Below are 27,958 nucleotides of genomic sequence, written 5' to 3'. Positions count from 1 at the left end.
GACCCCTGCACTGTCCCTGCAATGACCCCTGCACTGCCCCCTGCTCTGATCCCTGCACTGCCCCTGCACTGACCCCTGCATTGACCACTGCAGTGCCCCCTGCTCTGATCCCTGCACTGCCCCTGCACTGCCCCTGCACTGACCCCTGCATTGACCACTGCAGTGCCCCCTGCTCTGCTCCCCCGGGCACACAGTGATCACTGCACTGACCTCCCGTGCTGCACAGTGGCCCCGCTGGCCATGTGGAGTGGCACCCATGCAGTGACCAGCGCCCTGACCTCTCCCACCACGCAGTGACTGCTCCTGCTACCCCACTGCACAGTGACTGTTCCCACTGCCCTGCAGCACAGTGGCTGCTCCAGCCCTGCAGTGACCGCTCCCGCAGCACAGTGACCACTCCTGCTTCACAGGCCTCTGTTGCTCACATTCGTTTATTATTTTAAAACACTGACAAAACACATCACACCATCATCTATATATATAAATTTACCTTTGCACCACTATAAATTTATATATATAGAGCCTTTAAATCTCTGTACATTCAGGACACACAGTTCCAGAATAGCTGCACTGGCTACAACAGAAGGATTTTCATTATGAAAACACAGAGAGGAGGCGCCAATATCAAAAACACAGAAAAAAAGAAATTAAGAAAGAGTGCAAAATGAATGAAAGTGCAAAAAAGCTTTTGTTATCATAATCACACTCCCTCCACAATATGGTCCCCATTCCCCCCTCAAGTACAAGTGAGCCTCAGGCCCCAGAGGGAAGGGCTAGGCTGCAAGAAGGGAGCCTGGCTGCAGCCCATCTGTCTTTCCCTCTCTGCATCGAGGAGCTCTCCTGGAGGATGAGGAGTGAGGAACCCGAGTGGCAAAATCACACCCCTCTCCTGGCTCCCTCTTCCAACAACCTCATCACTCCCATGGGCCCAGATGTGCCCCTGCAGGCAGCAGCTGCCCTAAGTCCCCAGCCCTCCCAGACCACTGCAGGGTGCTTTTCTCTTCTGAAAGTGCTTGTGATCGCCATGGAGAGCAGCAGAGGAAGGTGAGGGCAGGCAGCTGTGCTCTGGTGAGGCAGGCACGGCCGCCCTCCCTGCTGAGCTCCAGGCTGGCTGCTCTCATGGAAATGGAGACCTCGGCTTGCACTGCCCCAGTGCTGCCCATTTCCACTGGGAGGAGGAAAAGTTTCCCAAGAGGCTCCAACTGCTCCCCCACACCCAGAGTCAGCCACAGACCAGGCCCCCAGGAGACACCCGCAGCTGAGGCTGGAGCACGCAGTGGGACTTCTCCCATGGCTCCAGCTGAGCCCTGCCAACACCAGCTGCAGGGGCAGGAATGGCAGAAACAGAGACTTGGGGACCTCCACTCAGAAAAACATTCGGCTTAAAGAATTCTTCATTGACTTAGAAATGCTGGCTGCAGTCACAACTCTCAGAAAGGCCCCAGAGGAAAACCTGTGGGTCAGGACAGCCCACTGTCCTCTCTGGCTTCTTAGTGACATGGCAGTAAATGTCCCTATGAGGAATCTGGTCAGGCAGCAGGGGAAGGACAGAAAACTTTGGTGCTTCTGCCTTGGTCACAGCTGTCCTTGACAGTCCCTGAGGGGGGACCCCCACTCAATGCTCTGTGGGGTTGGAGGACCTACCAAGGCCAGGGGTGCAGCAAACCTTCCTCCTTGCTGGGACCAGGGACAACTGCTCACAGAGGACACATCACATGAGACCCTGGGATGGGTGTCTGCTGCCTCCACAGCCCCAGAGACCCCCACCCTAAAACAGCAACACACCAACAGCAGGGGAATGGCGTCATGGTACTCCCACAATCACCCATCCACATGTACACAATGCTTTGGGTTTGGTTTAAAGGACACAGAAGGTTTTAAGTTTTAACAGTAAATAGCCCTTGACCACCTACAACCCTGTAACTCCCTCACCCAGACAAATCCAGCAGCTCTGTACCCCAACAGTTACATCAGCCTGAGAGGCTGAGGATGCTCAATCCAGCAGGAGTGTGACACAGCTCCCCCCACCCTTCCAACGGGACTGGTGCTCCTGACAGCTGCTCCCAGCACAGAGCTCACACCTGGGCTCCAGCTCTGCAGCCAGATGAGGGGCAGCACCCTGCAGTCCGGTCCAGGTCATGTCTGTTTTTAAGAGGGAGGTGAGCAGAGCCCAGGGCAGGCAGTGCTGTGCTGGCACAGTGTGGGGATGCACCTCTGCCAGCGTGGCTGGTGCCCAGGCAGAGCAGGGCTTGGCTGCACCCAGCAGCAGAGCAAGAGCCAGTGGTGCTGGTTGTAGCCAGCCCTGGAGGGCAGCCAGGGCTTGGCTCAAGGCTCCTCTTCCCTTCAGCAGGATCTTCTGAGCTCCTCACCACCTCTGCTCTCCCAGGCAGCCCTGTGAGACACAGGGCTCTCCCTCCTTCACAGCAGTTTCAGATCTGATGCCTGGGTAGCAGCTCCTCCCCCAGCACCCTGGGATGGTGCTCAGTCCCTTCCCCAGCAGGAGGAATGACTTCACACATGGGAATACAGCAGATGAGAACAGGATGCTTTCCTAAGATGGGTCCTTGCAAGCTCAAGGGCTGTGTCCAGTGTGAGGGAGCTTTTTCATTCCAGATCACACCTGGAAAAGTCTCAGCACCATTCAGAGCCTGGGCTGAAGGTCCCAGGCCTCCTCCTCTTCTGCCCCAGCACACAGCTGCCCAGAAAGAGACTCTCCATCAACTGAAGAGACCAACCTCCACACCACTTCCTGCAGAGGAAGGGTGGCTGGGGGAGTGACTCTGGGACTAGGGACACAGCTCTTCCTTCCCACTCCCTCTCTCCACAGCTGGCCACACTGCAGTGCTTAAAAAAATGCAAGGACATAAAAAAAGAAAGGAGAAGGAAAGCTGCCTAAATCAAACCCAAGCAATGACAAAACAAAGGCATGGACAAGTTGCAAGTCCTGTGGAAGAGCAAGCAGCAGACGTTTCAAGAGAAGGTCAAACATGACCCCAAATATTCAATAACAGAGACAAAATGCTACATTTCCATGGGAAGCCTCAAACAGGTTGACCCAGATGTGACAGCAGCTCCCAAGGCAGCACAGCTCCAGGACACATTGCTGGTGCACTTGCTCACACCTCTGCATCCCTGTCTTTGGGCACTGGGAAAGGGGGGGGAAGTTGTTTTATTACTGGAATGTCATTGTTGGGAAAGGAAAATGAAGCGGACCTGGGCTGGGCCCCTGGGCATGTGGCCATCTGGGCAGGTGGCCATCCTCCAGCACTGCATGGCCAGCCCCTGCTCCCACAGCTCCCACAGGTGTGCCAGGGTGATGGACCATGGAGAGCAGTGTGGGGCCTGCCAGGAGGCACAGGGGCTTCTCAAAAGCTGCTGGGACTCTGCCAGGACCCCCAGGAATGTTGGCTTTTCTGGCTCTGCAGCCCTTTAGTCCCTCCTCCATCACAAAGGATGGTGTTACATAGCATTCCCAAACTGCCTGTGGCCCTGTTGGAAAGGTGCTATGTTCTGAAAAGGACAGAAACAAACCAGCTAAGTGCTGGACTTCTTTCAGCTCTGCAGGTAAGGGATCCAGGGACAGCAGAAGATCCCGCTCTTCAGGCAGCAAAACCTGGGTGCCTTGTGGGGGTAAAGAGTGGGGAGAAGGCAGCTTGGCAGAATTGACTCAGCCAACTCAGGAATGCCTTCAGAAGTGACTCTGGATCTGCCTATTGGAGCAATGGATGCTTTTTGTCCTTGGCAGCTGTCCCCACCCTAGAGAGGACCTTGCTCCTATTACAAGGACCAAAGAGGGCCCAACTTCCTTTGTAGAGGACTCATTAATAGGTGCAGGGGGAACAAGTTATCCAAGCATCCTTTCTCCCAGAGAAGAGCTGGACAAAACAGTCTGAAGTGCAAGAAGAAGTGGAGCCTTTTCTGCACCCAGCCAGCCCTGGCCTGGCAGGGCCCTGAGGCTGCTGAATTCCAGGAAAGAGGAAGAAAGCACAGGTGCTGGTCATGGGCAGAGCAGCTGCCAGGACAGCTGCTCCCTGAAGGGGCAAGAGGTGGCCACTGGTTTGCAGTGCAGTGTAGGGGCAAAGCAGTCATCAACTGGCCTCAAAAAGGGGAAGTCAAAAGAATTCAGAGAAAAAGGCAAAATGAGCAGAAGCTCTTCAAGAATGTTCCTTGGAAACGGTGTTAGCACAAGTAGCCCCAGAGGATCACACAGAGGGAAAAACCCCAAATCTCTCTCAGCTGCTGAGCAAAGGCGAGAGCAGCCTTTAAGTGGGTGTGAGCATGGCTGCAGGCAGGCAGTCCCTTCCCTGCCTGGGTGACTCCAGTGGGTGCCAGCCCCTGCTGTGACACCTCCACAGGGCTCCCCCGGCCCTCAGCACCCCTGACCCGGGCACAGGGGCACAGGGGCACAGGGACCCAGGCACAGCAGGACACAGTGGGGGCAGCTGTGGCACCAAGATGGGCCAGTGCCACCTCCACCCTCGTTCCCTGCCACCGCCCCCGAGGGCTGGGCCCAGTGCTGCAGAAGGGCAGCGGGCAGGGAACAGGATGGGAGAGGGAGGCTGGGGAGGGGACGTGTGGCACCGGGAGGACACGAGCAGGACGGGACAAGCTGCGGTCGGCTGGGAAATCTCTGTCCTGAGCGGACAGTTTGGTAGCACCAGTGATAAGGGAGGGTCCCGGCTGGGCCAAGAGAAGTCACTTTAAGGTGTCATCAGCATTCTTGAACATGAGGATGGCATTGTAGATCTTGAGTGCCGGGCCCAGCTTGACACTCATAATCTTGACGATGTCAGCCTGTGTCAGCAGGAGGAACGCCTCACCATCGATCATCTGGGAAGGAGAGCAGGGACAAAGGCACTACTGCAAACCCGGGCTGGCACTCCTGGGGACAGCCAGAACCAGCATGACCTGGGCAGAAGCCACAGGTGACCCCAGAGCCCAGGGCAGAGCCCATCCACAGCACTCCTCAGGGAAACCCCAGCTGGCAGCTGATGTGTCCAGCAACAGGGCAGAGGGGGAGAAGCTCATCAGGGGCCATCCCAGGAGCCCACACTGCAGCCAGGTTGGGATTCTGTGCTGGAGCCCCATGGGCACAGCACAGAGCCACCACAACCTGCTCTGGGCAAGCAGCCATCCATTCCCTGCTCCAGGGACCAGCACTTGTGGACACTGCCCCGGTTCAGCTTTGCCTGCCTGAGCACCCTTAAAGCACAGTGGCCATTCCCAGACAGGCTGTGACAGTGGCTGTAGCCAGGGTGCCCAGGATTAGCCCCGGGTGTCAGAGCCACCCTCACCACATCTGCCCACAGAGAGCCCAAAAACGTCGACCCTGACAGGCAGCAGTGCTGGTGAGAGGGGCAGAGGGGGAAGGATGAAAGGGTGAGGAGGAGCAGCTCCCTGCAGGAGGTGATGGTGCTCTTCAGGCTGCAGCACCATCCTCCTCCTGTCGCCCATCCACATCCCCTCAGAGGGGATGCCCCGCATGCTGGGAGAACGGGGCAGCACAGCTCCCTCCTGCCCTGTAGGGACACAGCCAGACAGCTGCACCCTCCCACGCAGTGGGGCTGCAGGGCAGGACCACTGCCAGGTGCTGGATGTACCCTCAGCATCCAGCAGCAAGCCACAGCAGGAAGGCCAGTGGCCAATTCCTCCCAGCCCTGGTGGCAACCAGCTGTCCTTGACCACCTGCTCTCATGTGCCAGCCCTTCTCACCTCATCCTTGAAGAGCTTGGCTTGGTCCTCACAACCCGTCAGAGTCTGCACAAAGCTAAAAACCTTGGAATAAATGAGAGAAATGTCAAGACAGAGCAATGATTCTGGCTGGAGACCCCCCTGAGCCCACATCCTCACATTCTGAGCCCTGCAGGGTGCCATAGGGGCAGAGGCTGCAGTTGTTCTGCCCTCCCATTCCAGAGCCCACCCCTGGCCCCAGGCACAGGCACTGGCCTGAGAGGGGCACCCAGAGGGGTCATGGGGACATCAGGGGATCATTAAGATTGGCTGAGCCCTCTGTGATCATCAAGGCCACCACTGACCAGCACTGCCAAGGCCACCACTAAACCATGTCCCTAGGTGTCACATCCATACAGCTTTTGAACACTTCCAGGGATGGTGACTCCATCACTGCCCTGGGCAGCTGTGCCAGTGCCTGAGAGCAGGCAGGGGCTGCTGGGGCTGGTGCCTGAGCTCCTCCACCTACTCAGGCCTTAACAGGGGTCACCATGGCTGTCTAACAAAGTGAACAAAGGTAACAATGTCTCCAGCAGACCCCTCCTTGCTAACTCAGGGGACATGGCCACTGAAGTGCCTGGTGCCTGTGCCACGGTGCTGCAGCCAGGCAGGGCACTCTCAGCCACGCTGGCACATCAGGGGCCAGCACAGAGCCATCCAAAGCACCTCACCTCATCAATGGTCCACTTGGCCACCGTGGCTGCTGTGATGCCAGCCACCCCGGGCAGCAGCTTGCAGTGCTGCTCCCAGCACAGGGACAGGGAGCGGTCAGGGTGGGCGGACAGGGCGGACATGAAGAGCGACTGGTGCACGTTGTCTGAGGAAATAGCTGGGGATAAAGCACAACGTGTGACACGGGGTAAGAGATGAGAACATCCCATGAGGGTATCAAGAGCTAGTCGCTGTCCCTTGAGTTAACAGGGTGTCAGTGTATCCAAGTGCTCGCTTAGATGGGATTAGGGAGCCTGGGAAAAGCAGCTGAGACAAGCTTGGCTTTGCCTTGTTCTTATGACTTTTAATCATTCATTTTCCACTCACCCCCAGTGGTGGGGTAGGTGGCAGGACAGCCCATGGTGAAAGGGATCCTGGATGGAATATACATCAGGCATCTGCTTGTCTGCATCAGAACCAAATCAGAGCCAAGCCAACTGTCCAGCATCAGTTTCTATGTGGCAGCAATAATTTGGCAGTTCTCAACCACACTGAAATTTTGGGGCACAACTTCCCACTATCCCTGTCTGAACAGGACAAAGCACCACAGAAAATACATGCCATAGAGAGGATCCTAATTCCATGCCCTAAAGCACTCAAAGACTCCCAGGCATAACCCCAGAGCCAAATCAAGGGAGCTTTGTGAGCCATGGCACAAGGCGGGCACGTCCCTTATCCATGGCAGCTGACCACAAGCCCCTCACTGGGGCAGACCTGTGGGAGCCAAGGGAGACCCACGCCCAGTACACCCACCTACCCCAGCTCCTGTAGCCCTGCCCTGCAGTGACACCATGGCAGAGGATGGCACTTACTCTGGAAGTCTTCCTGCTGGATCTTCCGGTACTTTGGAGGTCTCCCTCTAAAGAGACAGGAACACTGATGTCCTGGGCTGGGACTGGCCCAGGGCCCTCCTCCCCAGTGCCCAGAGCACACCTGGGACCCAAAGGGCCCTGACCCAAAGGGCTGACAGCCAAAGCGACAGAGGTGCCCGGCAGAGCTGGCAGGAGCGAGGCCAAGGAGCCTCTGGGGGCTGGTGGCCCCTGCAGGGCGGGCAGTGTGGCACAGGGGCCCTCCCCGCACGCTGGCTGTGCCCCTACCTCCCGTGGTGCCGAGATTTCTTTCTCTGAGGGAAACCCATGGGGCTCCTCTTGCGCGTCGAGGCCTCGGTGTCAGACAAGTCGGCCTTTAGCCTGCCCTGGTTCTTCTCTGCCAGCGGGCACCCTGAGAGGCAGTAATGGGCTGTGAACCTCCCCGTCACATGGCCTGAGCCATCGCAGCCCGGCGTGGGGCACTTCCTGGAGAACAGAGGGGACACAACTGTTGGGCCCAGCTTGGAGCAGCGCTGGGGACGAGCCAGCGGGGCCACCCCTCTGCCCCTGAGCACGGGCAGCCACTGCCCTGGCCATGGAAGGCAGAGAAAGATGTGCTGAGCCAATTCCCGTGGCCAGGCTGCTGGGGGCAGGAGCAGGGCATAGCCAGTCCCTCCAGCTACAAACCTTGGCCCTCTGCCATCCCTGCAACCCTGCGCAAGGACCCTGTGTGCTGATTGAGCAGCTCACTGGGGCTCCCAGAGTCTCCATCTTCCCTGGCCCCCACAGGCATCCAGACCAGCCTCAGAGCAAGCAGTAAGTGTGTGCCAGGAGTGTGGCCAGCAGAGAAACCCCCAGGAAGCACACCAGCCCTCCCCATCCTCACAGATACTCCACCACACTGGCTCTTCCTGACACCAGCCTAGTGCTGGGGTTGGCACTAGACCCAGCCTGGCTTCCCTTGGAAAGGGTCCCTCAAGTGACTGCCTGAGCTGGAACCATGCACTGCTCCTTCTTGGGACTTGCCTGCTCAAAGCCTGACAGGGAAAGGCATCCAGGAGGGGTGGAGGGAGCAGCATTCTCATAGCTGGTGTCAGTGAACAGCATCTGCACTGTCCTCTGCACAGCCCAGAGGTGCCTGTGGTAGATGGGCACACAGGACACGTTCAGGGGCTCTGGGGCTGCAGGACAGGCACAGGAGGGGCTCACAGGGGTTACTCCAGCTGGGGTCCAGGGGAGCAGGGGGCAGAGCCAGGTGTGGGTGAGTGCATGGAAAGGCTGGGTGCTGGTGGGGGGGGCAGGTGAGGAGGAGTAGAGGAAGAGCTGGCCAAGCCTGGCAGGGAAGAAGCTGTGCCCCTGCAGGCTGTGCCAGGGAGCTCACCTGTGGTGAAAGCTGTACTTGGAGCTCTTGGAGTGAGGGATGCTCTTGCAGCCCAGGCTTGGGCAGCCTCCGTGGGCAGAGGAGGCTGGTTCCTTTGGCCCTGCAGGCAGAGGAGAGGAACAGGAGAAAGGCTGTTAAGGCTGCAAGCCGAGGCAGGCAGAGCTAGGGCTCTGGGCTCCCTGCCTGCACCGAACAGGGAGGGCTTTTCCTACTGACAAATCCATGGAGTGACCTCTCCTCCCTGCCCATTCTCAGCCAGAACCTGCCCTCCCGTTTCTGTGCATGGGCAGGTGGCAGTGACAGTGTCTGGAGTGCTTGTGCCCTGTGGGGAGGAGCTGACACAGATGCAGCACTTACTGAGAGGAGGCTGCAATGGGTGTCCTGTTTTTGAGCACCAGCCCATGGGATGGATGTCCGGATGATCCGCATCAATCCAGAAATCATACACGTGGCTCCAGCCATCAAAATGGACCTGGGGAAGCAACTAGAGAGGTCACCCTTCAAAGGCCAACACACATCTTTGAGGAGCTCTGGAGCCCTCCTAGTTGAGTGCAAGCAGCAGGGTAGAGCTGGAGTGCAGCACAAGGCTCACAAGGCACTCCTGGAGCCAGGCACTGGGACCTGCCCCCCATTTGCACACTCCCAGTGAGGGGAAGGGCAGGAGTGAGCCAGCACAGTGCCTGGACACAGGCTCACTGTGCTCCAGCACCCACCTTTATCCTGTGATCTTCCACGTCCTCCACACTGGCCACTCGGATGAAGGAAGGAGTCCTCCTGTCCACTGCCTCCAGCTTCATGTTGACCAGGAAGCCGTGGGGCGGGCGCTGGAAGAGCCCAGTCAGGGGGAGCAGGGAGCTTCAGGCTCCTGCCCCCTCGGCAGCTTTCCCAGCACTGTGTCCTCCTCAAGCCCAGCTCCCAGCCCTGGCCTGGCCAGGGAAGAGCCATCCCAGCTCACAGTGGCAACAGGAGAAACCAGAAACAGCCCCCCCTGCATTTGAGCTGTCTTTAACAACATGTGCCCCAGGGAAGAAGGTCTCTAAGAGACACATTTTGGGGATCTGTATTGCAACCACACTTGGCTGAACACGGCTGCTGGTGGTGCAGTTTGAGACAAAAACTAATCAAGCAAACCTAAATTATTTTCCATCACTCAGCTGCTGTTTAGCTGAAAGCACAGTCATACTCCTCATTCTTCCCAATTTTGAACTCTTTGCCCAGGATAGGCCTGACTTCTGAACCCTGGCCTAGGCCTGTGGCAGGAGAATACACAACATCACGGGACTTGTCACAAAAGCAAAGATCTGACAATGAAGAAAACCCAAATTCCTGCCCAGGTGGGGTGGAGCAGATGATGTGACACTCACCACTTTAAAGGCCCAAGCTGGGACAGCAGATGCTCCAGTTTCTTTCAAGTACTTTTCCCAGGTGAAGTTGTCAGGATCAGGATAATCTGGGAGGGGGAAGATGCAGGAGGTGAGACAGGCCTGCAGGAAGTCAGAAAGTACCCCAGAATGCCCCACTGCCTTTGAGGGCCACCCAAGTCTGCTGGGCACACGGGAACCTGAGAGACACCAAGAAGTGCTGCTATTTTCTCATGGCCCATGAAACCCACAGTGCAAGGAAGCAGAAACAGCTGGGTGTGCACAGACAGCTGGGGTCCCCTCGTATCTCTGAGTGGAGACTTGGCCTAACACAAGCACCATGCTGCACCTGAACATGTGTACAGGAGCCTTGGTGGGAAGTTTGTGTCCCCAGGACCCCCATGTCACGCTGGGAAGCCTGTTCCCAAGGGGATGCACTCCCAGGCTGCACCTGACTGATCATTGACTCACCTTGAGGAGGTGTGAGGGGTTTGCCATGCTCATGACACCATCCAACTGGGTGGATGTATGGACTGCTGGGATCACACCTAGAAAACATACCCAAGCTCTTACACAGGGCCCTCTGTGGGTGTCTCTCCAGCAATGGCCTCCCAAGGCCTTACCAGTAGTCGTAAGTATCATCCCAGTTGTCAAAGTGCACCAGGAAGCGATTGTCCACCACGTCAGTCACTGTGGCCACACAGATCAGGGAGGGGTTCATGCGGTCCACGGCCTCGAGCTTCATGCCCACCTTGAAGCCTGGAGAAGCCTCGTGCTGGCAGGAGAGAGGGGCAGGGCTTTTTCAGAGCTGCAGCCCCAGCTCCTTCCTCACCACTGCCCACGCCTGCTGCAAGGAGGCACCTGCCCAAACCCTCCCAAAACCAGACCCTGTCTGGCCTCCACACAGGCCTGGGGCCACTCAGGCTCCCGGATGGGCAATGTGCTGCCCTGCAAGGAAAGAGGAAGTGGGTGAGTAACTCAGCTGGGCCACACAAAGAAAGAGGAAAAGTGATCTTCAGACCCTCAGGATCTTCTATAACCAGAAAATTCCAAGAAAACTGAGACTAGTTCTGCTTTGTCCCCAAACATTTGTTTGAGGTCACAGTCAGCAGTGACCAATGCCTCAGGCACGGCAGGAGGAGACGGGATGGGGCACTTCTCCCTTCCTTGCCTTTATTTCTTAGATCCAGATTCTGTACAAAACACTGCATCACTGTCCTGGTTTAGGGCAAATTTGAGAGAAAACCTCCAAAAAGGGGCCCCTCCAGAAAGTAAACCCACACGTCACCCTAGGACAATCACACACAGCAGGGTTCAGACACAATAAATAACTTGGAGAGGCTGATTTGCCAGTAGGGTGAGTTTCCTCTGCAGCTGACAAAGGAATAATCAGCATTTTCATTCTCCTATATTCCCACTTTCCTTACCCAAGCTTCCATGTGAAAAAAATAGGCAGACACAGAAACAACAAAGGGACAAAGAGACAAAGGAACTATACTTATGAAACATTAGGTGATATATTTTAGCTAAATAATTGTTGAGAATAGTAGTTACTTCTCATCAATACTTCACATTTAATTGTCCATGAGATCAACCTGGAGGAAATAGAATCAGACCAGCACCAATTCTGAGCATATCAAATGAGTGCCCAAGCTACAGATCCTGAGCAACAAAGTGTGCCACATACTCCTGGCTCTTGAGCACTGTGGGCTTGAGGGGTGTGGGATGGACCAAGCAAAGCCCAGTGCTGGTGGAAGCATTTTGCTCAGCTGGAGGGGAAGAATCACACCTGAACCTGTAGGCTCTGGCAGGAAGGAGATGCTGCTACTCACAGTGTTTCGGACCATGAAGAGGTGCTTAGGAGCTGCCTGAGCTTTTGTTAACTTCAGGTAGTTTGTCCAGCTGAATTCCTCTTCCTTATAACCTACAACCCCTCAGGAAGAGAAATGAGAGCAGTGAGCTCACAGCCAGGAGGATGTGAGGGTGAACCTGGCCATCCCTGAGCCACTGTCACCCTGCCAGCATATCCTGCTGTGGGCAGACAGGATCTGCAGCAGCCCTGGGATGCCCAAAGCCCATGGCTGAGGGCTGATGGGTGCTTTTGAAGGGGTGTTAGGAAACATGAGCAGTGGAGTGGAAATCCAGAGCACAGCTCCTCCTCCAGTCCTGCCTGCCCTGGGGCACAGCTGGTCCAGAGCAACAGGGCTTTGCCACAAAATGTGAGCAAGCAGAGATGGGTGCCTGAAATGTTGTCCTGTGGAACTCCACCAATACAGCAGCATCCCTCCGTGGCACCCTGGAGCCACCCTGTCCCCACCTCAAGCTCTACATTTGGCCCACTCTTCATCCCCCTCCTTCAGCAGGACCCACCACCTGAGCTGAATGAACTCCTTACCTTTGGGGGGCTGGAGTTTGTGCCCTGTCTCCTCAAACCAGCCAGCAGGGTGGATGTCAGGGGAGTCAGCATTCAGCCAGAAGTCGTGGCACTCGGAGTAGCCATCGAAGTGGAGACGCATGCGGTAGCCACACACCTGCCAGCAGGAAGTGGGAGGAAGGAGAAGGAATGGGCCATGGAGACCTGCTGCTGTCCCTGGCTGAGCATCACACCCCCTCCCACACACCAGCTCAGCACGGGTCACTTTGGGAGGCCAAAAGTCAATCACAGACTGGTGCCCAAACTGGGAGGCACAAACCAGACTCAAAGGGTGACCAGCGTGGAACAAGGTCAGTGCAAAGGCACCACAAGCCAGCCCAGAGGAGAGATGTTCAGGCTGGTGCTTTAAATGCCATGGTGGAGAACCTTGCTGGACCCAGCAAGCACAAAAACTCCCTTTTCTGCAGCCTGGCAAGCTGCTGATGCAGGGATTTTGGCTAAATGCCACACTGGCTGCCCAGGGAGCTCTGCAAGGCAAGGCTGGTCCAGCTGTCAGGTGGCTGAGTGGAAAGTGGATCTGCGTGGACACAAAAAGAGCAGTGGGATGCCTCCACACCCTCCATCTCAAGTGCTCAGACCTGTCTTAGGGACATAAACTGCTGCCATCATAATCCCTCCTCCTGCGCTGTGTCAGGGTGACAGAGACCAACACAGCTCCACAGTGCTGTGTCCTGTCCCTCCAAGCTGGCAGGGAACTCCCTGCTTTTTTGCCTGAGCTGCTGGAGCAGCAGCTCATCTCCTGCAGTGACAGGCCCTGTCTCCTCCACGGGCCAGCTGGCAGCCCCTCCCCTGCCCCAGAGCCTGTGGCTGAGCCAGGAGGAACCAAGGAACAGGGGCACTGGAGGCTCCTTACCTCAGCCACTGTCAGGATGAAGTACATGGATGGGTGCTGTGGGTCGATCCCCTCCAGCTTCATCCCCACTTTAAAGCCATTCTTGTGCTGGGAAGCTACTTGGTACTGGAAACAAAAATTAAACTACAATGTAAAACCAACACAGGGAGTTGGGTCTAGAACCCACCAGGGGAGCAACTACCAGGCAATGGGAGCTGCTGGGACCAAGAGACTGTGGGCCACAGATTATGTTGTCATCCAAATTTTATTTTTTCCCATAGCAAAAAAAAAACAGTGTTACACCTCCTTATGGATTTACATCTCTTGCTTTTGGCAGGGCAAGGTGTCCCTGGGGTAAAAGCTGCAGGAGGGGGAGCAGGACACAGGCCTGACTTGTTTGCAGCACAGCCTCAGGAGAGCCCACCTTGCTCCAGGAAGGGCTGGAAAGGCTCCACCACCCTGCCAGAGTCACAGCAGTGTCCTAGGCAAAGGTGGGGTGTTTGGGATGGGGCCGGCACCTGCTGGGGAGTGGGACTCTGGGCAAATCAAAACTGGAGGCTGCCCTGGCACTTCCAGCTGACAACGGGAGCTTGGCTATTGCTCAGAGTCCCGCAAAACAGGGAAGCAAGGAAGAGAGGAGAAGGAGGAGGGGTGGGAAAAAAAAGGGAAAGAAAAGAGAAGATGAAAGAGGGGAAAAGACAGGAAAATCCCAACTCACATCCTGGAAGAGATCTAAAGGGGCAGCGACAGCTTTCTGCTCCTCCAAGTAGGACGCCCAAGACCAGCCTTCTTTCTTCTCCTCACTGGCACCTGAGCGCAGCACAAACGCACACAAACGCTGCTGAGGGGCTGCTCCAGCCCTGCCCCACTCTCACACAGGGTCCTGCATCCCTGCACAGCTCAGCACCATCCTGCCAGAGCCCCTTCTCCAGCGAACCTGGCTGGCTTCACCATGAGAGGCAGAGCCAGGAGCCCCCCATGACCCAAATGTCCTGAACCGTGTCCTAGTAAGGCACCTGGGCTACTGGAAGGTGTCCCTGCCCATGACAGGGGATGGGACCAGATGGGCTTTAAGGTCCCTTCCAATGAGCCTGGGACTCCAGGCAGCATGAGGACGAGCCATCAGAACCTGACCAGACCCTCTTCCAGCCAGAACATCTGCTATGTCCACACAGGATGGATTTGTGGCAGCCAGCAGGATCCATGCACAGGTCTGGGAATCATTCCCAGCTGCAAGGGGCTCCTAGACAGTCAAAGCAGCAGCAGGTTCACATCCTAGCTCTGCCATCCTCTGCTCTGAGACAGCCACCTGAGCCTCGTGGCACAGCAAGGCCACCCTGATGCCCTAGAGGTGAGCTTGCCCATGTGACAAAGAAGACAGCATTGTCTCTTCATAGGCAGGGAGGTGACCCTTCATGCCTTTGAGAAGGCCACAAAGGCTTTGCCCAAGACCTGTGAAACACAACCCGAGTCTCTTGCTCTCCAGCTTCTTTGTCTCCCTAATTTGCAGCAGCTGAAGGGACTCCAGGGGTGCTGTGTCTATTCCAGTGCTGAGGAATTCCCAGATACAGATTAGCCATGGCAGACAGCCTCAGGTAGGGCAGGCTAGAAATGCAGGGGAAAAACAGACCAACTCCCTCCTCCCTTGGGCTTAGGGGAAGAGGAAATGGAAAAAAAAAATAGAAACTTAAGGAAGAAATTAAAGGTGGACTTAAGTAAGCAAGGTGACTGACCTTGCTTTGCTGACATGTTCAGAGTGAAAAACACTTTTACTATTCCTTAGGACACAGAAAAAATACCAGGCATGGCTGGGGAATCTGTGAGTACAAGCTCTGCACTTCTGGGGAATGACAAATACGCCAAGAGTAAGAGCATACACTGACTGCTGCACTGAGGCATCCAGGTGTGTATTTTGTTTGCTGAAGTACTTCTAAAATAAGAGAAAATAAAATGCTGAAGTAACAAAGCTCATCACTGCTTACTTGTATGCAGCAGGGAAGGTATATACTCAGGGATCAGTGAGAAGCAGGTATGATATCTGAGATTCCTTTTTAATGGTGGTTAACTCACTGTAACATCAGGGGTTAATGACACCTGGCCCCTGCCACTGTCCCCGCACTTGGTTATGGCAAGGACCATGAAGTTGGAACGGTTTAATTTTAATATTATTTTGAGTATGACTTTCAGTATTCAAAGACAAATAAATGTCTATTTTCCATAAATGTTTATTTTCATGTTTCCCAAAGTTTTCCTTCACACTGCAGGGAAAAAAACCAGCCAAGCAAACACTGCATCCCTCAGCTTGTCTCCTTTCCTTCCATGCTGACAGCTCTGCTTTTGAGATCTCTGATACAGAATAAATCCCACAGGATGAGACAACCCCAAATAACATGGCCTCAGTGGCACTGCACCTACATGAGCAAACTTGTGAGCTCCTGATGCCAGGGAGGGAAGTTCCCTGTGAGCCAATCCCAAAAGAGGGCAAAGCCACTCGTGGTGCAGTCCTGTTCGTGCTCAGGACAGTGTCCCTGGGAGCAAACACAGTGCCCAGGAGCCAGTAACAAACTGAGCTCCTGAGGGGAGGGACAGGAAGCTCTGTCCAGCAGGGGCCAGTGCCGTCTCCGTAGGGGTGCCCCCTTCCCATGGAGAGAGAGAGAGGAAAGGAGAGAAACGGAAAGAGACAGAGAGAGCAGGATCAAGCAAGCAGAGGAGCTCACAAGCCTTCCGGACCACGTGCCAGCGCATTGCAGTGGGTGTTTGACCCTGCAGGAGCACCAAAGGGGTCCAACCCTGCAGGGGGACCCCCAGCCCCAGCAGCAGTGCTCACCCCACAGCCACCCCGCCCTCCGTACCGTGCTGGCTCCCGTTCCATGCCTCAGCCTCCACATTGCTCATGGCAGAGTCTTCCACCGAGCTTTTCCTCTCTTCCTGCTTTTCCTCCTGACATGAGAACAGACAGAACAGAACCCAGAGGTTTTTGGCTGTGTGCTGTATCCTCACACTGGTGCCCAGGGCCATAGTGCACCCCCATGAGGTCCACAGTGTGACCAATGCCTGGCCCAGAGATGGACTGCCAGAGAATCTGGTGATGGGATCTTGCAGGGACTTCAGGGCTCACTGGCAGCAATCACACCTGAAATGGACCTGCTACAGTCAGGGCTGGCAAGCAGAGCTTCCTTACCTTGTCAAAGTCTCTCCCCTCCTCAGGACACCCAGCACACAGACAGACACTCTCCTACTGCAACCCTTACTGTGGTGGCCTGGACTCAAGAGAGCAGCTGAGAGGGGTCAGTGCCTACAGCCCAGCCTGGAGAGTCTGGCACTGCCCAGGCCTCAGTGCTCCACATGCCAAACAACCAGCCCTCATCTCCACACATTCAAGTCTTTTTGGCATTTTGGCCAACCTGTTTCCCTTTTGACCTGCAGCTGCCAGAGCCCTGAGCAGCACGATGAGATCTGTGCACACAGGGCTGGCCTCCAGCCCCCTGGACACTGGCTGCACCCACCCCCTCCCTGTCTTTGTCCTACCATTTGCTCAGACTCATATTCTTCCTCTGAGGGGCTCTGATAGTCCTTCCTCTTTCGTTTCTTCACAGGCTTGAGGATTTCAGTGGCATTGGTGCTGCTGGCAGAGTTTTCCACAATGACAGACCTGCATAGAGGGAGGGAGGGCCAAGCACTGCAGCCAGTGCAGCATGGTGACACTGCCTGGGGTGTCAGCAAGGGAGGGGCTGCTGGACAATCACTGTCCCCCCATTTCTTACTCATACGTGCCCCCACCCCTGCTGTGGGGGGATGTACGCACACAAGTTGCCAAGAGTTAGAGCCAGGGACAGGCCAGAGTCACCCTCACACACTTGGGTGTTAGAAACCTGAACCCAGGGATGAATCAAAAGGGATCTAGTTTAGTAGCAAGGATCTAGTTTAGTAGCAGGGCTCTAAGACGCACCAGAGATCCTGGAAAACAAGTCCTGAGAGTCACACGCTGGTCAGGAGTAGGGCTGGAAATGCCCCTGTGACTTGTGACCTTCCACTGCTGCTCAGCCTGGAAGCCACTGCAGCAACCTCCAGCTCCAGCAGATATATGTTTACAAGGCCACACATTGGGCAGGAGAAAATCTGGCTCCCTTGGGAAGTTTTCCTCCCCCAGCCTGCCTCCAGGATTAAGTGGAACATGCAGGACCCCCAGCACCTGCCAGAGGCGCTCCCATCCCTCGCTGGAGCATGTGGGGCAGGGCAGAGGGATGGACAGGGCACAGAGCCCCCTTCCTTTACCTCTCTTTGAACTGCTGGTGGCAGTGCTCGCTGCAGAAGCCCCTGCCCTCGCGGGCGCCGTCCCACACGTGTCTGCGGCCGCAGGTATCGCAGTGGCACAGCCCTTCTGCCGTGGGCTGCTCGGGCACGTCTGCGACGGCAGGAGCAGCAGTGAGCCACCCCGAGGGACAGCAGACAGACAGACATCTGCCTCGCCCACGGAGACACCAGGCAGCATCTGCTGGATGCTGGTACCCACCCCACAAGTGCCACCACGGTGCCCTTACCCTGAGCCACAGTAGGATTGTCTCTGCTGGGCGGTGCCACCTCCGAGTCCCCATCTTTGTCTGTGTGAGCCTCCTTCACAGCTTCCACAGGAGGCAGCTTATCAGCACTCACCACCTTCAGCGTGCCGTACTCATTTATCCGGAACTGGCAGCGAACAAAAAGCAAGGAAAGAGTTCAGCAGGACAGACATACAACTGGTGGTTGTTCTGCAAATGAGGGACAGGGATGGTCATCAGTGTGTCTGACTAGAGGACAACTCTTCTGAGCACAGCACCCCAGGCCCTGTGAAGGTGCCCTGCCTGCAGCCTGTGCTGGGCACTCAGCTGGAGCTGGCAGGTGGGGGGCTGGAGGATGAGGTGTCCTGAGGCTGAGCCACAGCTGAGAAATGGGTGCATCTTCTGCAAGCTGTCATGCACTGAGGGTATCCCTGAGGCACCTGCTGCCAGATGAGCACAAGGCTGCTGCTCCCAGGGTGAGGGCAGGAGCTGGGGCAGAGCCAAGCCCACAGTATAGACTGGAAGAGAAGATGTCCTGCACAGCACGTAGCACCCCTGTGCCTCCTTGTGCAGGACAGAGCTGCTGCAGCCCCCCAGGCACCTCTGTGAGCTCTGTGCTAAGCTGCCAGGATGGCAGGGCCACAGGGATGGGGCAGGAGAAGAGCTGGGGCAGCTGAGGGATCCTCCAGCTGGGGTGCAGGGGGGCCAGGGCACATCCTGGTGCTCCCTGCCTGGCACAGGCTGAGGGATTTATGAGCACAAGCAGCTGTGGGGAGAGGCAGAAGGCTCAAACCCAGCAGCCCAGGGCTACACTTACCCGCAGGTTACTCCCAGGCAAAGTTGCCACCCCATCTTTCCACTCCAGCACACGGACTGTGCTGCAGGTCTGCACCCCGCTGATCTGGGGAATGACAGCAGCAGTGATGGGCTCATTCCCTGCTCCCCTGTCTGGCCTCTCGGCCCCTGTGCTCCTCTGGGGCTCCCGGGGGAATCGCTGGATTTCTAAGGTGCTCGTGGGAAGGTTGATGGCAGTGGCGTTTGCTTGAGAAGGGAAGAAATGAGACAAACAACCAGAGGCATACACAGAACACTTCACTGATGCAAACAAGGCTCAAAAGCAGCCCAGGATCCCAGAGGACATGGCCTCCCAGGTGAGGGCTCTGCTGTGGGCCAAAGCACAAAGGAAGCAGAGAGACGCAAAAAAATCTGTAGCCAGTGATGGCTCATGCTGGGGGGGAGGCACCCAACACTATCCCCATTCAAGGGTTTCCACTTCAGCCTGATCTCAGACTGTTTCTGTGCCTGATGTGACAGCAGTTTGCTCCTGCACTGCAGCTTCCAGTTTAGTTACATTTCAAAGGAACACACTGTGCAACCCAGGGCCTCTCTGCAATGAGAACTGAGGCACCAGGAAAAATTGGGAGATCTGCTTCTAGAGAACACCCAACACACAACCATGCTTTGCTCAAACATCTCCTCAAAGACACTGGTCAGCTGCTCAAAATTGTCCAAATTTTCAAGAAGGGTAAGAAGGATGACCCTGATAATTACAGGCCTGTCAGTCTCACTACAGTGCTTGGTAAAATTAGGGAGAAGGTTATTCTGGGAGTTACTGAAAAACACTGGAGAGACAAGGCAGTCCTTGGTCACAGCCAACACAGGTTCACAAGGGGAAGTCCTGGTTAACCAGCTGAATTTCCCTTTATGGAAAGGTCACCCCACTAAGCTGACCAAGAAAGGCAACAGATGTGAGTTTTAGGATTTTAGCAAAACCTTGATGCTGCCTCTCACAGTGGCCTTCTGGACAAAGTGTCCAGTACAGAGCTCATCCAGTCCACTGTCCATTGGGTGAACAACTGGATGATGGCTCTCCTGCAGCTGGGCTCAAAGCCTTACAGGAACTGGGTGCACATCAGGCTGGTGGCCATCACCAGTGGGGCTCCTCAGGGTTGAGGGCCAGTGCTCCGAAATTCTTTATGGATTTTTTATAAATAATCTGGATGCAGAATGTCCATAAAGTAATTTTATAGATGACACTAAATTAGGAGGAGCTGTGGACACCCTTGAGGGTAGAGAGGCCTTACACAGAGATCTGGATAGACCAGACAGCTGGGCAATCCAACCACCATGTGCATGAAACCAGAGTAACACCTGGATTCTGTACCTAGGATGGGATAATCCTGAAAAATTGTATGGTTGGGGAGCAAGACTGGGGAGCTATTGTGGGGAACGGGCTCAGGGGCTTTGGGCTGAGGGCAAATGGAACAGGAGCCAGCAGTGCCCTGGCAGCTCCAAGGGGACATCAGGGGGTGACTGTCCTGCTCTGATCTGCTCTGGGGCAGCCTCACCTCCAGTCCTGGGGACAGTTTGGGCTCCTCAACACACCAAGGACAGCTGAGAGCTAGAGCTGTGTCCAGAGGAGGGGACCAGGATGGTGAAAGGTGCAAGGGCAGGACTTGGGAGGAGCAGCTGAGGCCACCTGGCCCGTTCAGCTGGGAGGAGAGAAGCTGAGGGGTGACCCCATTGCTCTCTGCACTTTCCTCCCGGGGGCAGTGCTGATCTCCCCCTCCTGGGACCAGCAATGGACCCGAAGAGATGGAACAAAGCTGCCTCAGGGCAGCTTCAGGTGGGACATTAGAGAAAGGTTCCTCACCCAGAGGCTGCTCAGTGCCTGGAAGAGGCTCCCCAGGGAAGCACCAAGTTCAGGGAGTGTGTGGACAACACTCAGTCCCTGTGGTTTCATTGTAGGTGCTCCTGCCAGGAGCAGGTTTTGGACTCAATGATCCTTATGGATTCCCTCCAGCTTGAGCTATTCTAGGATTCCTTGCTAATGCAGCAGCCCAGGAGCCCACAGCCCTGCAGAGCAGGCACCAGCACACTGTACTGCCCTGGCTCAGGGCCCCCCCCATCAGGGCCTCAGTTTAAAGCTCAGGGAGATTTGATTGACCACAAACAGTCCAAGTGATGTGGGATAGCCTCAGAGAACATCCAAGATGGCAACAGCAGCTTGTCTTTGCCTCCCAAGGTTTGGGAGGAGCACAGCTCCACATACCTGGTATGATGAAGGCAGTGGTGGGCAGGTGGGTGCTCTGCACCGTGCTCTCGGTGGTGACCACGTGGACACTGACCTCCCCAGCAGCACTACCCTTGGAGCTCCTCACCACCTCCATCTCCCCCCTGCTGTCCATCACCTTGCCTGGGCACACAGCGAGGCCCTGCAGGGCAGCAGGGAAGAAATCAAGTTGGGTACCAGTATAAACATAACAAAGGAGCGAGAAAGTGACTGCACAGGATGGTCTCTCCCAGCAGAAACCCCTGGAAGATGCATTCAAGGTCCACTGAACCCACATGAAGGTCACAGCATGCCCCATGCAAGCCCCTGTTGTGAGGTCCCAGCTCAGAGCCTGCAAATGCTGAGGGTTTTTTCTCACCTGGCACCACCATAAGATGGCACGAGCACAGGTCCACCACAAGCTTCTCCTGGCTCCCACAGGGGCCCACAATGACAGACTGTGATTGAGGGCTGCCAAATCCCACCCTGGAGCAGGCAGAGCTCCCTGCAGATACCCTTCCTGTTCTCCCGTCCGAGTGTCACCCTTGATCTTGCAACTGGCTGCAAGAGAATTTCACAAGTGACAGCAGTTACTGGGGGTGTGACTTACTGGGGGGAACTTGATGTCCCTGTACCCCACCTGAGTTTCTCATGGGACTGGTGATGTATTCTATTTGCCATCTGGATGGCAGTTGTCTTCTGTTAACTGGGCAGTTGCAGTTTTCCTTATCTCTTCCACACCCACTCCACCCTCTGGGAGGCGGGGAGGAACATCTGCTGATAACAGCTACTGAATGTCCCTGCATGGCTGATAAGAACTACAGCATCCCAGTGGGAGATGCTCCGCCCAGAGGGAGGAACCAAGCATTGCTACCCAGATACAATCTGGAGATTCTGGAACACCAGCACAGCTTCTCCACGGGATTTCCAGAGGAACAGCAGCTGCCTCTTCTTCCACTGGATCTTCAGAGGCAGAATACATCCTTCTCTACAGGACCCCCTTGCTCCAACAGAACCACGCCTGACACTGCAGGAGGGCTGCAGCCACATTTCTAATTGGACTGCCACCAACACCCTGACCCACGGGGTGTTCTGACTCTGTCAGTATTGTTTTAGTTTAGTGCATTGTTTATTTTATGCTTTTATTTTCTTCCCTATTAAAGAACTGTTATTTTCTGCTCCCCTATTTATGTTTTGCCCGAGAGCCCCTTAATTTAAAAATGACAACAATTCGGAGCTAGTGGTGGGGGGATTCACATTCTCCATTTCAGGGGAGGCTTTTGCCTTCCTTAGCAGGCACCTGTCTTTCCAAACCAAGACACTGTCTAGCCATGAATCTCAAGGAGGAAGCAAAGTGTCAGGGCCTCGAGGGCACCACTGGCCCTGGCTGGCTCTGAGCAGCCCCCAGCCATGGGCCCAGGGGCTCCACGTGTCAGCAGCCCCCTCTCCAAAGCACCTGCTGCCAGGATGGAGGCAGGGCCACAGAGAGGACCACAGCCGTGTCCTGGCCCCTCCTGATGCAATTTGCATTTGAAAGGAAAGACATCCATGTGGAAAACAGGATACTCATTTCAGTGAAGCAGGGTTAGCTAAGAATTGGGCTACAAAGGACAAAGTCTGGAATTTTAAAACTTGAGGCATTCAGATAAAGGTGTTACAATCAGAGGGCACAGAGTGGGAAGGTGTGATCGCATTGAGGGGGGGATCTACTTCTCCCAGTTTTGTCAGGTTTGTGACCAGAAACACCCGATGCTCAACTGGCAAACAGCACAGACCTTTCAGGCTCTCCAGGTGCAGAAAAGCACTGTTAAGTGTCAAAACAGCTGAAGGAACTGAAAAACTAATCTGGACAACAGACTCCAAGTGAAAGTCAAAATGGATTTAGCACCCAGCCTGTTTCAGTGCTTCCTAATACCCTGTAGTAATCTATCTGCTTTTTTTGGCACTTAAATCCAGTCAGTCCTTGATTCATCTTTGGGTCAAATATTTCAAGGACAACTCTTCATTTTGTGGGAACTTTTGCCTTTTTTTAAATTCAAACAGAACTTGGGACTGGAAAGGAAGAGAACTAGATCCAGCTCAGGTTCATGATGCTCCACCTGAGTTTCTCACAGTCTCTGATGTGAACACAAAAGCAAATACTTGCACAGGAAATGTGAAGCAGTAGTCAACATTATGGTTTCATTTTGGGTGCCAGGAGCAGAGAGTTGGACTTGATGGTCCTTAGGTGTCCTTTCCAGCTTGAGATATTCTGTGGTTGTGGTTCACTCTCCAAATCCTTACAGGACTAGGCTGATGATGTGGACACTGTGAGCTCAGGGTGAACAGAATGAATTTGGATTAGAGATTGTGGTGCTGCTCTTTAAACTGGAAAAGCTAAACAACTGAGATTTAGACCTTAACCTCCAGACAAGCCCTCCTCCAGCAGCCTCCTGGGAAAGGCCTCTCTTGCAGCCAAGGGCACGTCCCAGCACTGGGGCAGCCCAGCTCAGAGGGTTGGGAGCCCTCCAAGAGGCAGAGGGGCCCATCCAGCCCACGGCCCTGCCCTGCTGTTGGACTCAGTGATCTTACAGGTCCTCTACAACCTGAACAATGCCACCATTCTCCCACCAGCTGTGCCTCCTGCTCCCTCAGCAGAAGTGTGAGTGCATTCCCCAGCACCCCTGGCTGGAGCAACTTCTGTGGTGCTGGTGGAAACCTCTCCCTAACTCCTTGTCCCAACTCCTGCCCTCTGAGCACACGTGGAGCACAAATTCTATTCCAAGCCCAAAACTGTTCCAAGGCCACACATAAGCAGCAAGAACAATGTTGGTGTGAACTTGTAAGCACACTCTTGCCACAGCTGAAACTCAGCAGCTCCCAGGGCTCTCCCACCTCTTGCCAGGGGCTTCCATGGTGTCAGACAGGAATTTCCCACCAACACTGCTCCCATCAGCCATAGCACACACTGGTAAAGTTTTAACTCAGTATTCCTGGGGTAACCCTCACATGTGTGGGCATGGCACAATATCTGGGCTGCAGAGCTCCATCCCCACCTGGAGGACTGAGAATCAGGATTGGAGATGTTGTTTGCAGCTCACAGTTTTTTAAATTCTGGTATAAAACCCCTTGGAAGGACACTATACAAATCAGTACTATCCCAAATATAAACACAAATATTTTACTGTAAAAAGTGTTTCCCAATGAGTGAAACCACCATATAAAGATACAAGTATTAGTAATAATTCAACTACCAAAAATCTCTCTAAAAACAAAACATTTAAAAATCTCAATCAAATTCTATCTACAAAGTCATCAGCTGATTCCCCAATGATTCAAAGTTTTAGAAATTGTTAGTAATAAACTCATAACTGTTGTTTCTGCTTTCTATAAGTAATACCAATAAATCATAGCTATTGTTAATATTACATAAATGTTTAAAAAATGTTAACCCCTTCAAGCACTTACTACTAATATATAACTTATATAATGTAAATTCACTAATTTTTGTAATAAAAACAACCTGCTGTGAAGTATCCCAGGTCAGGAGTGCTACACAAGGAAAAGCTGTGACCTGCCCTAGCACCACTGCCACAGCAGGAGAAAGGCACTTTGATAACCCTGCTCATTCTGGGAGCAGAGAAGAGGTCATGGAGGGGGTGCCCAGAGCTCAGACAGCTCTGGTGCCCTCAGCCCCTGGAGCCAGAGCCCAGGCAGGATCCAGTGCCCCAGAGATCCCTTCAGGGGATCCTGCAAGCCCTGGAGTGACCCAGATCATCACAGGGTAATTCAGGAACCCCGAGGGTTTGTAATTCAACCTTCTGCTCCCAGCAGGGTGGGATCACACCAGGCTGCTCAGGGCTTTACCCAGCCTGGTCTTTATCCGGCCTGGTCTTTATCCAGTTTACCAGGATGCAAATCTGCAAATTAGCACAACAATTAGCAAGCCAAACTCACACTTTTCCTTGGGTGTTAGGAAAGGGTTTTAACCCCAGAGGGTGGTCAGGCATTGAACAGGCTCCCCAGGAGGGCTCCAGGAGCATTTGGACAAAGCTCTCAGGCATGGGGTGGGATTGCTGGGGTGTCTGTGCAGGGCCAGGAGTTGGACCAGGATCCTTGTGCTCAGGATATTCTATGATTTGTTCTGCTGATTGCCCTAGGTATTGAACAAAAGCTTTATTTATCTTTTTTTTAGCTGTTGTCTTAAAAAGCTTTTGGCCTACACATGCCCCAGTGGCATCTGATAAAGCTCTGCCCACCCAGACAAACCAGAATCAGGCTGCTCAGCAGCCTTGAAACCCCCCACTCCCCAAGCCAGCTTTTAAAAGAGCAACAGTGAGTGGAGCTGCAGCTGTTTTGGCCCAAACAGCGAGGCCCTGAGCTCTCCATTTTTCCTGGTATTGGGTGTAACTCCACATCTTACAAAGGGTGCAGGTGAGCCCCACTCCTCAGCCAGCTGCCCATCCAATCCACAAGGACTCCTCACATCCACTCCTCACTTCTGCCTTCTGCTGAGGGACAGCCAAGGATCCCTGGCTGGAAAAGCCAGGGAGGAGGAAAGCCACCCCAAGAAACCCCCACACACAGACACATGGTCCCTCCAGAGAACACCACAATGTGCTGTTGGAGGGTGGAATTTTTCAAGACAATTCTCATCTGGGAGTGCTTTGCTCCCTCCTGCTTTGCTCCTGGAATTCCGTGCTCCATGTAAGGGTAGGGCTGTGCACATGGAGCCTGTCTGCAACCAGACCCCACCAGCCTATTCCTACCAGTTCTGACAGCAGGATCAGTGCCTCTGAACAGTTTGTCAGACACAAACCCTCAGGTTCAGGAGACAAAGCACCAGCACAGAAAAGGGGTCCCTGCATGGCCCAGCAGGGAAGGCCATCAGCACAGGGCCCCTGAGTCTGAGCACCCTGAGCACCTGAGAGCTGGGGACATCAGCCTGTGCACACAGTCACAAACCAGGGACACAGGTCACAAAACACACACTTAAAGGCAACCAGGATCACTGGCCCTGTTGCTCACAGAGCTTTAGCTCATCTAGCAGGGATCGCTGGGTGTTGGCACAGCCACGTTGCAGAGCAGCAACCCTGGGGCTGGCAGAGCATCTCCAGGGCTGCTGTACACACGAGCCTCCAGACCTAGCACAGCCTCACACTCACCCTCACACTCACCCTCTCACCAAACCACGGCAGAACCAGGGAGCGATCCATTCCTTGGGAAGAGGAGGGACATGCTGTGTGCAACAGGGCACAGAGGACATGGAGAGAGCAGCTCCCGGCACGGAGCTGCTGCACAGCCCTGACAGTGCTTAGAAAGCATGATCTGCTCCAGAGAGGTGCTCCTGTTCATCACAAAATTGGCTTGAAGTACTCTGGTTCAAACAATATTGACAGGTATTCACTTAGTGGCTTTTCAGAATTTTAAATATTCCTAAAACCTGCACTGCTACGTGCTGGGGGCTGCCCAGCTGGGAGGAAAGGTCCTGCTGGACACCAGGATGCCCATGGCCAGCAATGTGCTCCTGCAGCAATGCAGAACAGCGTCCTGGGCTGCACTGGGAGCTGTGTCACAGCTGGCAGAGGGAGGGGATCCTTTCCCTCTGCTCCACACCAGTGAGGCCAGCCCTGGAGTGCTGGGCCCAGAGCTGGGCTGCCCAGGACGGGACACAGGGACAGACTGGACAGAGTCCAGCACAGGGCCATGAAGCTGATGGAGGGACTGGAGCGTCTCTGCCATGAGCAGAGGCTGAGAGAGCTGGCACTGCCCAGCCTGGAGCAGAGCAGGCTCAGGGCATCTCATCCCTGTGGATGAAAAGCCAGGGGAAGGCTGCAGAGGGGACAGGGCCAGGGACAGCCCCGGGGGCCTCGGGCACAAAGTGACCCACAGGAGGGGCCCTCCGAGCTCAGGAGACACTTCTGCACTGGGAGGGTGGCCGAGCACTGCCGCAGGTGCCCGGGGAGCTGGGGGAGTCTCCATCCCTGCAGAGACTCAAAAGCCACCTGGACACATCCTGGGCAGCCGGCTCTGGGTGGCCCTGATGGAGCAGGGGCTGGGCCAGGTGACCTCCAGAGGTGCCTCCAGCCTCCCCCAGCCTGAGATTCTGTAAATTACTTTTTTCAGGAATTTCCTCAGCCATAATAGACAACTTCCCCATCCTTGCCATCAGCTGAGATATGGATTTTTAATTATCTCCAGTGGCAAAATTGAGCCTTTAAGAAAGACCAGCAGCTGGGATCATGCTAAAACTGCAAGTGGCACAACAGAGCACTACAGAGATCTGTGGGGCTGAGAGCTGCTCCCTTGGACCTTCCCCTGACTTCTGGCATTGCCCAGGGCAGGTGTTTAGGAGACTAATGGCACTGCAGAAAATATTTGCTTTGTATACACACAGGAGCACTCAGGAACACACTTGGCACAGGCAGGTGGCCCAGTGGAGAAAGACAATCACACACTTCTTCCCTTCCAAATATGACTGCTGCTCCAAAGCCAGGAGCAAATGCCTGCTCTGGAACAAACCAGGGGCCAGAAAGTTCTGCTCCTGGGTTCCTGAGCAGCATGGGGAGGTTTGGAGCGGGCCACAGTATTTATCAACATCTCAAAACCAGATGAAATGTCCCTCTGTGCAGTAAGAGGCTGTTCATGTTACACATTTCAAAAGAGCAAATAGATTCTCTGGAAATGGAGATCAGAGGGAGAAGGGCAATAAAGCAGCAAGCCGCCTTCAGCTTTAGGTTCAGACACGGACGACAAAGCAGAGACACTCAGGCTGGCTGTCACCTGATGTCCCCAGGAGTTTGGCTGTCACCAGGACCAGCTTTCAAGCTTGTGGATACGCTCAGACCCACAGGTGGGGAGGATGAGAAGTCACCAGCAATCCCACGTGCCAGCCCAAAGGGGTCGAGGTGACACTGTCCAAGGCCAGCAGGCAGCCTGAAGTCCGGGCACTTCTGAGAGGCACAGTGGGAACTGTCACACCCACCTCCCACTGCCCCTGAGCGCACCAGCCCCGCTCACCACCCACAGCTGCACACTTTGGATGTTTTTCCACACACAGATGGAAACATCTAAACAGGATGGATACCTGACCTCAAAATATTTCTAACAGTCCAGTGTTTTATTTTCTTT

The 27,958-nt window shown here is 54.8% G+C and overlaps 1 protein-coding gene across 4 annotated transcripts in view; it reads right to left on the bottom strand.

The window, feature by feature from the left end:
* Window positions 1-415: 415 nt before the first annotated feature.
* Window positions 416-27,958, bottom strand: part of L3MBTL1 (L3MBTL histone methyl-lysine binding protein 1) — a 35,533-nt gene continuing 7,990 nt past the window's right edge. For 2 of the 4 annotated variants that reach the window (XM_077187259.1, XM_077187258.1), the window contains 22 exons: window positions 21,228-21,409; window positions 20,849-21,011; window positions 18,614-18,837; window positions 17,800-17,944; window positions 17,534-17,663; window positions 16,787-16,910; window positions 16,111-16,198; window positions 13,977-14,068; window positions 13,280-13,384; window positions 12,388-12,523; window positions 11,825-11,925; window positions 10,616-10,767; window positions 10,464-10,540; window positions 9,996-10,081; window positions 9,345-9,455; window positions 8,989-9,103; window positions 8,632-8,731; window positions 7,539-7,736; window positions 7,254-7,300; window positions 6,402-6,559; window positions 5,713-5,775; window positions 416-4,830 (listed from right to left, as the gene is read on the bottom strand). In XM_077187259.1, coding sequence (XP_077043374.1) covers window positions 4,696-4,830; window positions 5,713-5,775; window positions 6,402-6,559; window positions 7,254-7,300; window positions 7,539-7,736; window positions 8,632-8,731; window positions 8,989-9,103; window positions 9,345-9,455; window positions 9,996-10,081; window positions 10,464-10,540; window positions 10,616-10,767; window positions 11,825-11,925; window positions 12,388-12,523; window positions 13,280-13,384; window positions 13,977-14,068; window positions 16,111-16,198; window positions 16,787-16,910; window positions 17,534-17,663; window positions 17,800-17,944; window positions 18,614-18,837; window positions 20,849-20,984 — 2,523 coding nt within the window. In that variant the 5' untranslated portion in view covers window positions 20,985-21,011; window positions 21,228-21,409 and the 3' untranslated portion in view covers window positions 416-4,695. Of the gene's footprint in view, window positions 4,831-5,712; window positions 5,776-6,401; window positions 6,560-7,253; window positions 7,301-7,538; window positions 7,737-8,631; window positions 8,732-8,988; window positions 9,104-9,344; window positions 9,456-9,995; window positions 10,082-10,463; window positions 10,541-10,615; window positions 10,768-11,824; window positions 11,926-12,387; window positions 12,524-13,279; window positions 13,385-13,976; window positions 14,069-16,110; window positions 16,199-16,786; window positions 16,911-17,533; window positions 17,664-17,799; window positions 17,945-18,613; window positions 18,838-20,848; window positions 21,012-21,227; window positions 21,410-27,958 lie in introns of those variants that run through there. The other 2 variants (XM_054644185.2, XM_077187260.1) reach the window with 2 other exon arrangements.

Source organism: Agelaius phoeniceus, chromosome 17 (assembly GCF_051311805.1).
Source record: "Agelaius phoeniceus isolate bAgePho1 chromosome 17, bAgePho1.hap1, whole genome shotgun sequence".
Taxonomy (NCBI): Eukaryota; Metazoa; Chordata; class Aves; order Passeriformes; family Icteridae; genus Agelaius; species Agelaius phoeniceus.
This window is presented reverse-complemented; position numbering and strand designations above follow the sequence as displayed.